General features: G+C 36.0%; 1 protein-coding gene across 1 annotated transcript in view; it reads left to right on the plus strand.

Annotated features, from left to right (window-relative positions):
* The window catches only part of LOC144432551 (uncharacterized), a 92,193-nt gene that overhangs the window by 49,151 nt on the left and 26,283 nt on the right, over positions 1-16,759 (plus strand). Inside the window, exons 8-12 of the mRNA XM_078120792.1 lie at positions 5,613-5,888; positions 7,690-7,716; positions 9,952-10,230; positions 10,780-10,806; positions 11,844-12,119. Of these exons, the coding sequence (XP_077976918.1) occupies positions 5,613-5,888; positions 7,690-7,716; positions 9,952-10,230; positions 10,780-10,806; positions 11,844-12,119 (885 nt within the window). The remainder of the gene's footprint in view (positions 1-5,612; positions 5,889-7,689; positions 7,717-9,951; positions 10,231-10,779; positions 10,807-11,843; positions 12,120-16,759) is intronic.

Genomic DNA, 16,759 nt, shown 5'->3' on the forward strand with positions numbered 1-16,759 from the left:
ACAGAGTCGTTGGATGTTGGATCCCATGGTGTTTATACTTTGAAAAGTTACCGACACTGATTATATTGTTTGTCTTTGCTTGAAACTTGTCTCATTCTTCATTGCCACAAGCAAGCAACCTCAACGCTGTTATTTCCAGAGTATATTTCTCCTTATAGTACAAGTGACCATAGGGAGAAATTTTAATGTGTACATGTATATTGTCACTAGGTATAATATGTATATTTCCCCTTACAGTGAAAGTGACCATAGGGAGAAATTTTAATGTGTATATTGTCACTAGATATATGTATATTTCCCCTTATAGCAAAAGTGACCATAGGGAGAAATTCTTCTGACAAACCATAGGAATTATTCACAAAAGAGTATTGCAGCCTGCCAGCTGAAAATGCAAGACTATCTGCTGACTGGATCTATCTGATGTCAGCACACCATGATTTTTGTTTTCTTAATACTTTGCTGTGTACCAAAAATTATTTTAACATGACCCTTCCCCCATTCTCCATTTGTAAAAAGTAACCCTCCTCTTTGTCCTATTTTGTAAAACATGACAATTGCATATACTGAAGGTTAACCAATCTTCCCATTATATGTATACATACAAATTAAAAGATTTTGACTCTGTATTAGAAAGCAATATTTGTACATGTAAATTTACCTCCCGTTATTGGCAAGATATTTTGTTCCATTTTATATAAGAGACAGGATTTATGGTTAAATGAAAACGGTCCTATCATCGAACTACAATCAGCCTTTAAGAAATAGCGAAGTGCAATAGATAATATATTTATTCTTAATACTATTATTACAGATTATTTAGCTAAACCCAAAGGACGAATGTTTTGTGCGTAAGTCGATTTTGAAAAAGCCTTTGATAGGGTACAACACTATCTACTCTTCTATAAGTTATTCAAATCTGGTATGAAGGGAAATTACTTTCGTACTTTAATGTCAATGTATAGCAATGTTCAAGCTTGTGTTCGAACACCTCATGGTTTGACTAACTTCTTTCATTGTAATTGTGGCTTAAACAGGGGTCTGTTATATCCCCACTTTTATTTTGCTTTTTTGTAAATGACATCGAAAGAGAACTACAAACCGAAAAATCTGCCGGAGTCTATATTGCTGGCCTAAATTTGTGGCTATTACTATTTGTAGACGATCTGGTCTTAATGAGTGATACCGTCGTTGGGCTGCAAAGATTATTAAATAAATTGTCCATGTATTGTAAACGTTGGCTCCTAAATGTAAATCATGCCAAAACTAAAATTATTGTATTTAACAAGGTGGGATAATTAAGAAAACTGAGAAATGGTTCTTAGATGGGCACAAACTTGACGTTGTCCCTTTTTATAAATACCTCGGAATCATTATGTCGAGTAGCGGCAAATGGTATTTAGCTCAGAAAACCCTTGCACTTCAAGCCAGCAAAGCTATGTTTACTGTTCAAAACCAACTGGCTAAACTTGGAGACATACCAGTCAATGCCGCGCTTAAAGTTTTTGATGGAAAAATATCACAGATACTCAACTATGCAGCAGAGATTTGGGGTTTTCATAAAGAAACTGACATTGAACGTGTCCATAGTAAATTTCTACGTTACATATTGGGTTTAAATCGACATATGCCAAACTGTGCTTCCCTTCCTGAAACCGGTCGTTTACAATTAATTGTTACCAGACAAATCAAAATAATCAAGTATTGGTTTAAGTTGTTAAATTTGAAACCAGACTGCATCCTGTCTCTATGCTATAAGTATCAGTACGGAACGGCTGAAAATGATGTAAATTGTTGGGCCCTTGACGTCAAACACTTGTTATGTTGTTTTGGTTTTAGTGAAGTATGGCAGACACAGGGTGTTGGAAATGAAAATAGTTTTATCAATATATTCAAGGACAGGTGCAAGGATATCAATAGTCAACTAATACACAGTGAAATGTTAGAAACCTCTAAACTAGACATGTATTGTAATTTCAAATCTTTATTGACCTATCATATGAGATTTACCTAGACGTAGTGGACAAAAAAGTGTTCCGCTATGCACTCTGTCGCCTTCGTACGTCATCTCATCAGCTACAAATTGAAAACTGTAGATGGGAAAGAACAAAACCCCCTAGAAGTGATCGAGTGTGTCCTTTCTGTCAAAATGGAACAATTGAAGATGAATATCATTTTTGTCTGGTCTGTCCTACATATGATGACATACAAAGGAAGTACATTCCAGATTATTTCTTCGACCCACCTGCTCTACAAAATGTATTTAAGTTCTTAATACTATTATCAACAAAACATGAACATTTAATTAGACAACTCTCATGTTATGTTCACTTTGCTTTTCAGAAAAGAGCTGAAATGATTGAAAAATCTGGATGACGGTAAACAACTGTACAACTTTTGGTTTATAAAGTTTTGTACATAAAGGCCGGTGGCCTAATATTATACGAATAAAACATTTATTCATTCATACAAATTAAAGGATTATGACTCTGTATTAGAAAGCAATATTTGTACATGTAAAGTGACAAACAGTGAAAGACTAGCTAGTTACCTTTCTCTTATAACCACACACAATCTAGTTAGTATCTAAAACATGCTTTCCATGTTGTGCATACTCTGCCTGATCTGGTCACTTGTAAAAGTTCCTGATATCATTGTCATCATCATCATCATCGTCATCACCTTCACCTTCAGTATTGCCATTATCAGTGTCACTCATCTGACTCACTGGTACTACTTAATTAAGTCAGTACAAGTCTCACTGTCCGTGTTCTCTATTACATTCAAAACTAAATCACCACCACCACCACCACCACCACCACCACCACCACCACCACCACCATCATCAGCATCTACATCAGTATATGGTACGTCTCAATACTTCTTTTGCTGGCACTCATTAGAAGTTGATGTTTGTGTTGGAGTTGGCATGGAGGTACCTTGTTAATATTGGCTTAACGCTCTGTGCATACTATTCCTTTTACCTCCATGGAGTTGGCAATCCAGTTATACCTTTGTTGTTGTTGTTATTTAATATTAACACGTGTTCTTCTGATGGCGAGCCCTGTGACCTGGCAAACTTATGCTGTTCACGAAGAATTCTGTCCAACTCTTCCTTCGAGTCTATTGTCTCACAGATACTATCAACTTTGTCATAACCAAGATATATCGGGACATCCATAACTTTATCTAAATTGTGCATTCGACGTTCGACATGTCGCGACACCATGTCTGATAGCAGGAGGGACGAAAAGCTTCAAAAGTTCAAGCGTCACTCGACTCTGAACTCCAGTATGGCACAAACAAATCACCAACAAACTAACAGAGTCAACAACAAAGGTCACTCTGCGAGCGATATTCTTATAAAATCGGTAGCGATGTCATTTCCACAGTCACACACTGTGTTGTGTGTGTGACTGTGGAAATGACATCGCTACCGATTTTATAAGAATATCGCCAATCCCTATAATAACATCATTGTTCTGTATTAGGACCGTCATAGACAAGAATAAAACCATTTAGCGGTGAACGAACTTACGCATATCGTAAGTACAGTACTAGCAGTAGTAGTAAGAAAACCGTCTAGAAACGGGACAACTACCGATTACCAGATTTAACGATTTCGATATTACCGTATCACTTTCTTCTAACGATGTCTTTAGACCTTAAAAAGTACAAAGATTCCCCCCCCCCCCACATTTTGGAGAAAACTGATACTCAATCAATGAATTGTACGGTGTACGCCGGCGTACAGTTTGACGTTGTACTGAACGATAACAGCTGATAACAATTTGACGATTACCTATTGCGCTGACATTGATCATACCTAGTATTCAACCGAAATAGCTATAAACATCATTTGATTCAAAAATTAAACTAGAATTTTGAGGGAATGCTATTGATTTTCGAACAAATGCAAAATTCAACACCAAAATTTATTTACGGACGATACGATGGCGGCCAATGTACAACATATTATAATGTTGTTCAGGCCCCGGGGTCCAGACGATCGGGATTTCTTTTTTCAATCGTTCTCAAATCGAACAAGACTTTATTTCTGAGTGAAAAGTATTTTCGACTTACAGCTCATAAACAAATCCAGTGAAAAAATGTAAAAAACTTTATACTTTCAACAATTTTGTAAGTATACCGCGCAACTTAATTTTAAAACTTCGGACACCCGGCCCACCTGCCCCTTGCACTGTGCCCGCCATGTTGGATACGATACGAAACTCGGGTTTTAGACGCATCATAAATATATGTGACCGAAATAAAAGTTAAATTGTTTTAATCAAGATTAAATTATATTCATTGGGCTTTGAAGGAAAAAATGTCCAAGATGCAAGGCTTCAAAACAAAGATATGCTTTATACTGTACAACTACTAGTACAAGGGGGCATCCAGTTTACAAGTTTCATTTTGAAGCGACGGACATTTTCTCAATCGATCTAGAATTAAATAACTTCATTTCTGCCAGAATATTTTCGTCACACAGCCAAACCATATACTTTTGTTTTGATAGTATTGGGGTTTGTATTTCAAAAAGAGGTTACGAAATATTGGCTTTGAAACAGTAAAATACTACATTACGAAGAATGAGGCAGTGGTGTTCAACAATGTCCGACCGACTGCAGACATGATTTGACTTCTGACTGAATAATCTTTTTAGCTTAGAACTATCATAATAAACTATCAAATTTCTCCAAAAAAGGGGAATTATACTTACAATTTTGGAATGATACTTACTGAAAAAGTTCTTCACTCAATCACTGTGGTCAGCCGAGCTCTGCACTCCACCACGGACTGAATCTGACGCGACAACTGTAAGTCACGTGACAATTTACGTTCGATGTAGCAAACAGAAGTTTTCAGCGCATTGTCAAATATATAACTTCTGAGGAGCAATTTTAGAAGGGCCCAATCACTATATATTTTGGTTTTTGGGCGTAAAAATTAACAATAATCCTCGAGACTTGGCGAATATGTCCGTTTGAGTCTCGGTAACATGTATGTGGAGAGATAATACAGATATTATATGAAAATTAAGATTTAAATTTAAAAAAACCTCACTTCCCCCCATGGTTGACTTTTTATGCATCGAACATATAAACTGTCGATTTTGGAGTCCCTGATATCACCAATTTAAATCAGTTCCTGTGGTTGAAACCTGATATATGAGATTGTATTATCATTCCCTGTTGTGTCAATCTTTAACACTTCAAGAGGCACATCGGAAAGTATTGAATCATAATCTCAAAACGTTAAGGGGAAACAAAATTTTCTCCCTAAAGATGATTTCCCCCTATGGTAGATTTTTTCCGCATGTATATTCCCCCTAATCCTCAGATAGGTACATATATATATATATATATATATATATATATATATATATATATATATATATATATGTGTGTATATAGTTAACTCACTCAAAACTAATATGCCTCTGGATTTCAAATCAATATTAAAACATTCTATCTATGAGTAAATTCTAATTAACAACCACAATGGCATTTCTCATTGGTCAATTTCAGCAAACATGAATTTTGTTACTTGATAATAATATATCTCTATATAAATTCTGTAAAAAAAATACCCTTTTCTTTCCAACACAGGAGGAATCATCCACTCCAATGGTGGAAAGCGTTATAGTTTGAATTATGGACAAGCTAAGGAAGAGTGTACGAAATATAATGCAGTCATAGCTACACACGACCAACTATATGAAGCCTGGGAGAATGGTTTACAGAAATGTTTAGCTGGATGGCTTAGAGATGGAAGTGTTCAGTATCCGATGCGTGAGGCCCTCGGAGCTTGTGGTGGTACGATAGGAGTTGTTGATGTGGGATTTAAAAACAAGTTAACGCGCTACGATGTGTATTGTTATAAAGGTAGGTATTCAGCAGATAGCAAGTTACAGTTATAGAGCTGCCAAACGAGTTTCAAGGAGTTGATAATTGTTGACCTTCTGTAGAGGTGAGATAGAGACGGGAGTCCAATTTTGAAACGATAAAATCATATACTAAGACCAGAAATTATCTCCTAGAAACCCATTAGTCATAAACCAGTTTCCCTGAATCACAATGTGAGGGAACAACTTTCCAAAATGGCGGCACCCACCGAAGGGAAGTCTTATGTACAAAAAACAGCATTCAGTTTTAGATTTGATATCATAATGTGTCCCATCCAATGTCAAAATACATGGAGAGAATCAATTACAAAATCATTACTAGGTTCAAGACTATTTTGAAGAAAGATGAAATAAGAATTGTAGTACCACACTAGACCGGAGCACACGTGGTTATTGCATGTCCTTAGCGTATGTAGTTCAAGTAGAATGCACCTGGTGATACAGTTTTCAGATTTACTTGACTAAAATCTCAAACGAAAACGAAATTTCACCAGGGGCATTCCTACTACGAGTAGTACTACTTCTACTATGCACACACACACACACACACACACACACACACACACACACTCCAGTACAGTACGTGTCAGGCCTACCTTTTTTGAAAATTAACCTTTCTTCAAAATAAGCTTGAACTGAACAGTAATGTTTGTCGTGGACACTCTCCGTGTATTTTGACATTGGATAGAACACATTTAAGACATCAGATCTAAAACTGAATGGCATGTTCAAGAGAAAATTAAAACTCACTCACTTCCCTTCGAACGCGCCCGCACATGGTGAATCAGAGAAAACTGACTTGTGACTTATGAGTTTTTCGGAGATGATTCCTGATTCAGTATCTTATTTAAGTTGTTTCAATATTTGACTCACGTCTCTGTCCTACTCCTGTTCTGTAAGGGAGGGAAGGGGAGGATGGAAGTAATGCCTAGCGTGGAGGTAGTGCACAGGGAGCATCAAGCATTTGATGCAGGCATTGACTGTGTTTGTGATGGTTAGCATTGTTTGTCTTTCTTTCCGTCTTATTTGTTATTTTCAACACCTGATGACAATTGAATGCTTACCTGGGTTGATATTACCGGAAAAATTAAGATATTGAATGATGTTTTTATACAGATACGGAAATTTGGTTGCATACATACATACATACATACATACATACATACATACATACATACATACATACATAATATAGTTTATTGTATTCAAAGGCCTCCGGCCCATATACAAATTATCGTTTCAGCACAAAATATCATATTACATCACACGGTTGCAAATCAAAATAAAATCTCTCTACTTAAACGCCAATTGAATAAATTTACAAAGTTTGTACAGAACATCTGTGTCCTCATAATTCGTTGAAATTTAATAATGGTTGGTTCTGACAGGTATTCGAGTGGAAGGTATTCCTTCCTAAGAACGTCATATTTGAACACACTAAGAGAAAATGAAATTAATCCTCTATAAATGAAATTGCAGAGGAACATCACAACATCAGGGAAAAACGTGATATACATACATACATACATACATACATACATACATACATATATACATACATACATATACAATACATACGTACGTACGTACGTACATACATACATACATACATACATACATACATACATACATACATGCTTGCATGCATGCATGTATGCATACACACACACATACATACATACATACATACGTACATACATACATACATACATACATACACAGTCGTACACAATGTAGTAAAGATTAACAATATGAAATCAACTGACTTTTATTTCCGCCAGAAATTCCAACTACAAGTATTGTTGGAGGTATGTACAGCTACTTATTTTTACTAAACTTTTAAATACAGATGGTTGGTTTTATTGAATGTTTGTGAACTGCTTGTGCTTGTGCGTGCGTCTGTGACTGACTGATGACTAACTGATGTAAGTGTGTATGTCTGTCTGCATTTATGTATGTATTTATGTATATATATATACTAATTCAGTGTAAGATGTAAGTCATAAACTGAAGGAAAAGCGCTCAATACTGAGAAGTAGAGCTGTATTACACAAAATACACAAGTTATGGTACGGAGCCGTTACTCAGAATTTCACGCTTGAATGCGATCTTCGGACGACGATCGCATTCAAGCGTAAAACTCTGAGTAACGGCTCCGTACCATAACTTGTGTATTTTGTGTATATATATATATATATATATATATATATATATATATATATATATATATATATATATATATATATATATAATATGTATTGTTGGAGGTATGTACAGCTACTTATTTTTATACATATATTTTTATACATACTATTTCATACATATGATATATATGATATGTATGACGACCATATTTGCAGTAACAAATCACTATAGTACTGCACAACTCACAACCTTCAATACATAGACTTTATGTATGTGCCTAAGCCATGTAATCATCAAGTTAGTTGATGTACCTTACAGTGTTAATGAATAATTTGCATAATTAATGATTTTCGGTAATTAGGCTATATCTTAAGACTGCATACTTCAATTTCAATACAATTTAGTACATACGTTAACCATAACAAAGCGGATATGTCCTATGAATTCTTTGATATAGCTCACAGTTTTAATGAAAAATGTGCATAATTAATGATTTTAGGTAACTAGGTTGTATCTTAAAAATGCAAGCTTCAAATTTCGCATAATATGATACATATATCAACCATAATAATACGCACCTGCCCTATGAAGTTTGTTGCTACAACTTTTACCTTTAACGAGTATTTTGAATAATGAACGATATTCAGTAATTAAGCAGTATCATGCACTCTTCAAATTCCGTATAATTTGGCACATACATTAACCTAAGAAAGCACGCTTGTCAAAAAAAAAGCCTGTTACCATAGTTTTTTTTAGTTTAATGAGTCATTTGTATAATTAGTGATTCCCTTACGGGGGGGGGGGCTTTCAGTTTAAATCTGATTGTCACTTAGAAGTGAGGTATTTGATGGGGGTCTGCATCTTCTATTAAGACTTCTTCCTTCCGTTTTTCTTTGTTTCCATCTATTTCTCATCTCTCGACATTACTTCCTAGAGTCGCATTTTAAACATCTGTCATTATTATACACTTGTCGCATGTCTACAGCGGTACTTAGCTTTTATTAGCCCCATGGGCCGTTATGCAGCACCTATTATACTAAATAGTTAGTAGATAAAAGTGTGAGGGGTAATATGACGTCTACAAGTGAACGAATAAAGGCCAGGCAATAAGGTTTTTCATAACACATCACATTCTCTGGCAAAGTTCCTTTCCAGAGTCAGAATACATCTTAGTGCAACTGTAATAGCGACCTAGGGCAAAAACGAATATTGCCCTCTGTATGCAAATTAATGTCACTATTGACTCAGGGTCCATACCACATGATTCGATCTAAAAAAATCACTAACGGCTAAAATTATATATTACACCATTTACACCTATCGTCAGTGAGTATAATAATAATAAGTTGTTTACCCAAATCTATAAATGATTACAAAATAACACTAACACAAACAAGAAGAGAGAAGGCTAAATGGGTAATCAAGAAATAGCTTATAGCTAGTCTAGCCTGACCCTCGGCATTGTACATTGTAAATGACAACAATAAGGGGGTTCAATTCAGTCATCGATGAGAGTGAAATACATACAAAACCGGAAAATACCTGTACACACACGTCTTTTTTTTAAATACATGAACAGTCTATAGAACAAACGAAAAGGCTTCATCTCTCTAAGTTTACAATTTAATCACTTGTACTGCTCTACTAAATATTGTTTCAAAAGATTTCCTAAAAAGATGTGGGTAATTTTTCGATCTGAATATCAATATGAATATCATTCAAATTGTTTTGCACCGGCGAATGAAATAGCAAACTGACCAGAATTCGTTCTCGCATGGTACGGGTAAAGATTTTGACGATGGAAGAGTATGTGCTAGGTAGGTGTCTAATATATGATTCTAAGTTTTAACAATTGTATGTCATGTATAATATATTATTTGAATATTTTCCAATTGCAGAGGTTTTCCTTGTTCGAGAATCAGGGACTTCACGCTACGAGTTAACTTTCAGTGAGGCTGAGTTAGAGTGCAAAAAGTATGATGCTGTCCTTGCAACTCATGAGCAGTTAGAGGAAGCCTGGTTAAGGGGGTTAGGGTACTGTTCAGCTGGATGGCTGGCAGATGGAACAGTTGAGTATTCAATGCAAAACAAGCAGTCGGGATGTGGTAGCAAAGCAGGGGTTATATCTATGGGATATGAGGACAAGAAAAAATTGTACGATGCGTATTGTTATAGAGGTAAGTGGAACAATTCGTATGTCATATTTGTGCATACATACATGTAGATATGACGGTACATGCTTGCATTCGTACATAACAATACAAACAAATACATGTACACACACATAGACGCGCGCGCTCGCACGTACGTTTGTGCTACACACACTCGTTTTAGTAAGTTACTCAAAGACTGATATGGTTCTGAATACCATTTTCCTAGCAAAAGTTAGCAATGCAATACAACACACTTTAATAGTATTCGAGTGCAAGAAAAGCTGATCAACGCGTCCATCCCACCCATATATGTTGGCGATCACATTTCACTAAAGTAAAAAATCACTTTTGTAAATCAAGCTCAGGTGATGTCCGTTTAACAACCTTCTTTTCGTATTGAAACAATTTGATGTAATATGTTGTCTTTTCATCCAGATATACGTCTGCCAAGTACATCTTATAATCTGTAAGTAGTTACATAGCAGAGAGTTAGTTAGTCAAAATTTTGATTGCACCTAAATATTTTGTAACGCTAGTATCAAACTTAATGTTTTAAATGTATTCTTTTTGCAGACGTAACACCGACAGTGGAAGGAGCAGGTACGATGACACTGTATATAACTTTAGAAACAAGTAGTCAGTCTGAAGTCAGTATGGTTTCGTGACCAGGGTCAAAACTGTTCTTTTTATTCTATAGTTGATTGTATATACATGGGAACAACATTGTTGCAAGTGAATAAATCTGAACATTGTTTTTGTATATCATGAATTATTCGTTTTAGTAATGATTATAACTAAAACATAGTAGAAAATCCATACACACGTTCAAAAATATGTTGGTGTATTGAATTCCGGGGAAATATTTATATCCAACTATCCATTTTTTCTGTCTAGAAAGATGATTGTTCGACTCACATCTCTGACTATAATGCCCACTCTACACCTCTCTTTAATTTTGAACCAGATTAACGTCTTGACATTTACAAACTTTGTCAACTTCAACTTGTATATTCATCTTCCACCTAAAACACGATCCTTATACAGACATTCTTACAGACCAGTTGCCCCATAACTATCCGGCCAGAGAACCTACCGACCCCAAAGGATAACCTCTCAATTAGCCAACACAATTTCAAGTATGAAACTGAGGGAGTAAACTCTATCTTTCAGTCACCTTCAACTTGCCTCTTTAATTTTAGAGTCAAGGAGCTTTCATATATTCATATAATTTTGCCACAAACATATCTCTATCTCACTATTTTCAAAAATATTTATTTTTGTGGTTATTTTGTAACTCGTACCTCAAACGTGTCTTATTTTATATGTATGCCTGGCTCATTGACTTGATTAGTTCTAAGGGAACTATTTCCAGGACTCTCACCAGAATTGCTTCCCTCTTGCTTGCAAAGACTGTATAATATATATTTCTTTTTTTTCTGGTGGAATAGACTTTAATATAATGTAATTTAAATGCATTTAACCCCAGCATTGTGTCCTACATATTTACGAAATACATCGTTAGTCTGCTACCAAGCGAGGTGGGTGGACGGGCAGTTGGACGGATGGACAGATAGATTTATTGATAAAGTATTATGAATAGATAGTTTATTTTTATCATTTGATGGGTTACATTACAGTTACGTTTCACATGGAATCTCGAGAAGGCCGAAATCAACTAACATTTGCCGAAGCTATCAAAGAATGTCAGAAATATGATGCAGAGATCGCAACTCTTGCCCAACTCTATGACGCCTGGGAACAAGGAATGGGGATTTGCCAAGCTGGTTGGTTATCGAGTGGACAGCTTGGGTTCCCTTCTCAGAAAAAAAGCGATCTTTGTGGTAAGGCTAAAGGAATCGTGAAGCTGGCCTCGGAAAGTAACTTCGAAAAGCATGACGTATTTTGCTATAGAGGTAAGAGAAAGACAAACACAAATTCTACCCTGAACTGTGTGTAAGTTGGAGTTTTTTTTATTTGGGGCCGACCTTCAACAAGTAAACCCTACGGATAAGCAAGGATAAAATATTACTGTAATGTTGAAAATCACCACTTCCAATTTCATTAGCGATATGGAAATATTAAGCACATAATTTTGCAATTCGTGATTACAACATTACAAGTAAAATACTGGCATGTGATATTTATATATAATCTCCTGGTATTCCGAATGAGTGCTACGTTCTCGAGGACGAATGATTCCCCTCATGTCAGCCGTATCTATACGCTCGGATGGATACAGACATTAGAGGAATCGTGAATCCGAGATGGCGTAGCACGAATTAGAAATACCGGGAGTTTTTTTATTTATCCTATACATGGACCGACTAATTGTTTCTATTAAGGTGATGATTTTTAACTAAAATATTCTCAAACTTTACGATTGAGTCGATTTAATCTTATGAAGTTGAGAGGTTACAGCGCTCAGCTGATCATTCACTTTTCAGAATGTAGTCGGCGATGCGACAACTGCTGTCATTACTACTACTTACATAATATATGTTGAGATCAGTAAAATCAAGCCACAGACTTTCAGGTAGGAAACATTTTGCCACCGATGGGACGTTTGTCAAGAGCAGTGACTATTTATTTGACAAACTATAGACACTTTCATCGGGACAAATGAAACTCGAGAGATTGACTAAGGAAAGGATGACAGTCAGCTCATATGCTAAAAACATTAACGTCGAAAACATGGTAAAACTTTCAAAATCACATTGTTAAAAGTCATTCAACAATGTTGTAACAGAGAGGATTAGATATACGTTAGAATGCATAAGCGTACAGAGCTCGCGTGCAGAAGAATGATCGCACAAGCGTACAAGTAATTATACGTCACCTGTCACCAATCTCGCATTCTGATTGGTCGAGAGCCAGCTGCAGATATGCAGGCATATTTTCGCCAACAGCCGTAATTTTGCTTGTTGTATCACGTGATCTCTGCACGTCCCCTTGTAAACAAGGCAAGCAGACAACTAGAAATCCAACTATAAAAGCATTTCCAATACCAAATTTGTTGTCAACCGAACAAAATATCACCGTTGTATACATTGTAACAATCTGATTAAAATCCGATGTAGATGTACGTCGGGTAATCGTTCATTGCTATTTTACCTTCGTTATTTTGCCTGAATTGACCTTCTTGGTACATGTTTACATTTTTTAGCCTGATCGCCTCCTCTATGATCAGAGGATTTAATAATCAGATTGACATTGTAACAACTTCTTTGAACTGTACATTTCATATCACAGGGAAATAGTCCAAAATTTCACACAGAACGGCGAAAGTTCAGTGACTGCAAACGCACGGTCGTCACGCGATAGTAAACATGAATTCCTAAATTTATGAACGATATCAAAATTACCGCCACAGAGGGTGCAATTTTTGCTTAACTAGAACAACAAAGCATATCACGAACATTTTTGTATATTTAATGGAATACACTAGTGCATAAAACAAAGACGCACTCATTTTTCAGCTGAAGGTTATTAGTTTGAATATGTCACTCGCTTAGTGTTAGTTCACAAAGCCATTTACAATATAATCATGTAAAGTGTGTCATTCATGATTCTCAGCATGGGTTTCTCCCGCGCAGATCAACAGGCATTGGTCTTGTTGCGTACTCAAATTTTCTTACCGAGTTTGTTTCTTCAGGTGCTCAAGTTGACAGCATTTACACTGATTTCTCAAAAGCTTTCGATTCGGTTAATCATAAACTTCTATTTTATAAACTACAATTTTATGGTATACACGGCAACCCACTCTCATGGTTTCACTCGTACCTTGAGGGTAGGAGATAGAGGATTGTCATCGGAGGACACGAGTCTGATGACATGTGTGTTCCCTCCGGTGTTCCAAAAGGTTCTTCACTAGGTCCGCTATTGATTATTTTATACATAAATGATCTACCCAATACTATCAATCATCCCACCATGTTCCTCTATGCTGACGACTCGAAATTCTGTCGGGTTATCAACACTGAACCAGATTGCAGGTTACTGCAATCAGACATTTATCTGGTTGGTAGATGGTGCAAAACTTGGAAACTCAATTTGAATAAAAAAATGTAATATTATCTCCTTTTCCAACATGCGCAACACTATTACTTTCAACTATAAGCTTCATAAGGAATTAATCACACCAGTTGATGTTATGAAAGATCTTGGTGTTTTTTCTCCAGCAATCTACGTTTTGCCCATCACTGCAACCAGCTCATTAAAAGAGCACATCAACTGGTTGGTTTCGAATTCATTAAGCGGACATGCACTGATTTTACTAATATAACTGTTGTCAGAAGTCTCTGTATTTCTCTTGTTAGGAGTAACCTGGAATACTGTTCAGCAGTGTGGTCCCCACATCACAAATATTATATTGACAAAATTGAACGGGTTCAAATGAAATTTTTAATTTTTTTTTGCTTTAAGGAGGGATTGGGGTACAATGTAGACAATTATTTTCATCTTTGTTGTCATTTTAATCTTTTGCCACGCTACATACGTCGTCAAATTTTAGATCTCTGCTTTGTTCACAAGTGTGTCAATTTTTTTGGCTGATTGTCCAGTTATTACGAGCAAACTTAATTTTTATGTGCCTCCGAAGCGTCTCAGGTCTTCAGGCATATTTAGAATACCAAATCACCGTGTAAATCTTTCAAAATATTCATTTTTATCTCGGGCTATGGGCCTTTCAAATAGTGTATATAGTTTTGATGTTGATCTGTTCTTTAGTTTTTGTGTTTTTAAAACCCAAATGTACACTGTTCTTTTATCTCTTGCTGATAAGCCTGCCGTTGTTAAATGTATGTGATGTCGGTCAGACGGTTGTTTCGTTTTTTGATATGTTGCGTGTTTTTCTTTGTTCTCTTTCCTTTCTCAGTTGTTGTTTTTATCATGTCATGTTCATTTGTTCTGTACATTTTGATTGACTGCCTCCAGTTATTGGGCTCTGCCTGTTGGATGTCAGGATAAATAAATAAATAAATAAATAAATACATAAAACTGTAGCTGCAATAATTGTAGCGTTTTGCTGCGATTTTGAGGGTTTTCCGTCTGTTTTTGCGGCTTTTTTAAGTTTTGGTGTTTAACCCGCACCTAACGCTACGATTCAAAGTGCAGGGCTTCCAATCAGCTGATGCGATCTGGCTCGGTATCACAGGTATCAACTCCTATTTTCGCCAAAATATCGACCAACCTACTGAAAATCTGACATTTCCTAATGGCAACACTTCTTAGGAATCCCCCGCAACACAATCGACGCTCAGATCGCCCTTTTCCTCGTCAAAAAACGGCTGCCGAAAATGCGAAACAAGACAATTTTGAAAACTTTCACGGCTGCGAGATCTCGACAAATGTACCACGTGACCAACGACCTTCGAGCCAGGCAGACTCCTGTCTGCACATGCGCCGTACCTTATTTGCATGGCGATGTAAACAAACACACGTGGAAATGTATCATGGACGATCCATCGTACAAAATAATAATCCAGCTGATAATTTCAACCCATAACCAACCTGACATCGGTTGTAATGTGAAATATGAAGACTGTGTGAAAGATCTTTTTTTTTCCTTTTGTCTCAATATCTCGTATCCTACAGTTATCATACTGGCCACCACAATATATAGACTAGCATCAGTCTTAAAGGATTTTATAATGTTTTCCGTGATTTGGCATGTATCTCTCTTTATTACTTTGTGTGTTTTTATGCTCACACATTTCTGGGGATTTTGTGTTTGTTCGTTATTTGTTTTTTTGTGTGTTTTTTAAAAAATTATTTTCAACTTTTTCTAAGTGCTAGTAGGAAAGACCAATTCATTTGAAATATTTAGGAGTGCATGTTGTAATCTCAGCATTTCTAAAAAAAAACACGGCGACCCATATTTTTCTTTCCAGTTTCTGATAGCATAATAAATATATTTTACACAAAAATCACTTTGGATCAAACTGACATTACTTTAATGTTAGATATCATCTTTCCTTAAGTTTGTTCACTGTTTACACTGATGACGATGGTCGATGTTCGGCGATCTCTGAATTGAACAGGGTTTAACTTTTTCATGACAACCACAATAAATCTAGTTAATGTATCTGTATCTGTATCTGTATCTGTATCTGTTTAGATACTGGAGACTGTCTCAAAATCGAGCAAAAATCCTCAAAGAGGGGTGTGTGCGCGCACTTTGTCAATTTCAATCACGCGGATCACAGTGATGACAACGCGGACTTAAATTGTTCTGGTTATTTCCACATTACAGTGGAGTCAGGTAGAGCATTCCAATCTTTTATGGTCCTTGGTATGAATGAATTTGTGTAAATTTCGGTATTACCATTTGGTATGATGAGAGTTTCAGTGTGTCTATTTCTGGGTGGTATGTTGGTTAACTGAAAGTGAGAGTGTACAAACAATATTCAACGTACTTCCGACCATATTACTATATAATATTATAATAATACAATATATTTAAGTTTTAAGTGGTTTACATCATTGATTGTCTGACCACAATTAATCATCGATATGGAAACACTTACACAGTGTTTTTTAATGATACAAATGAATG

The sequence above is a fragment of the Glandiceps talaboti genome, chromosome 1, assembly GCF_964340395.1.
Source record: "Glandiceps talaboti chromosome 1, keGlaTala1.1, whole genome shotgun sequence".
Taxonomy (NCBI): domain Eukaryota; kingdom Metazoa; phylum Hemichordata; class Enteropneusta; family Spengelidae; genus Glandiceps; species Glandiceps talaboti.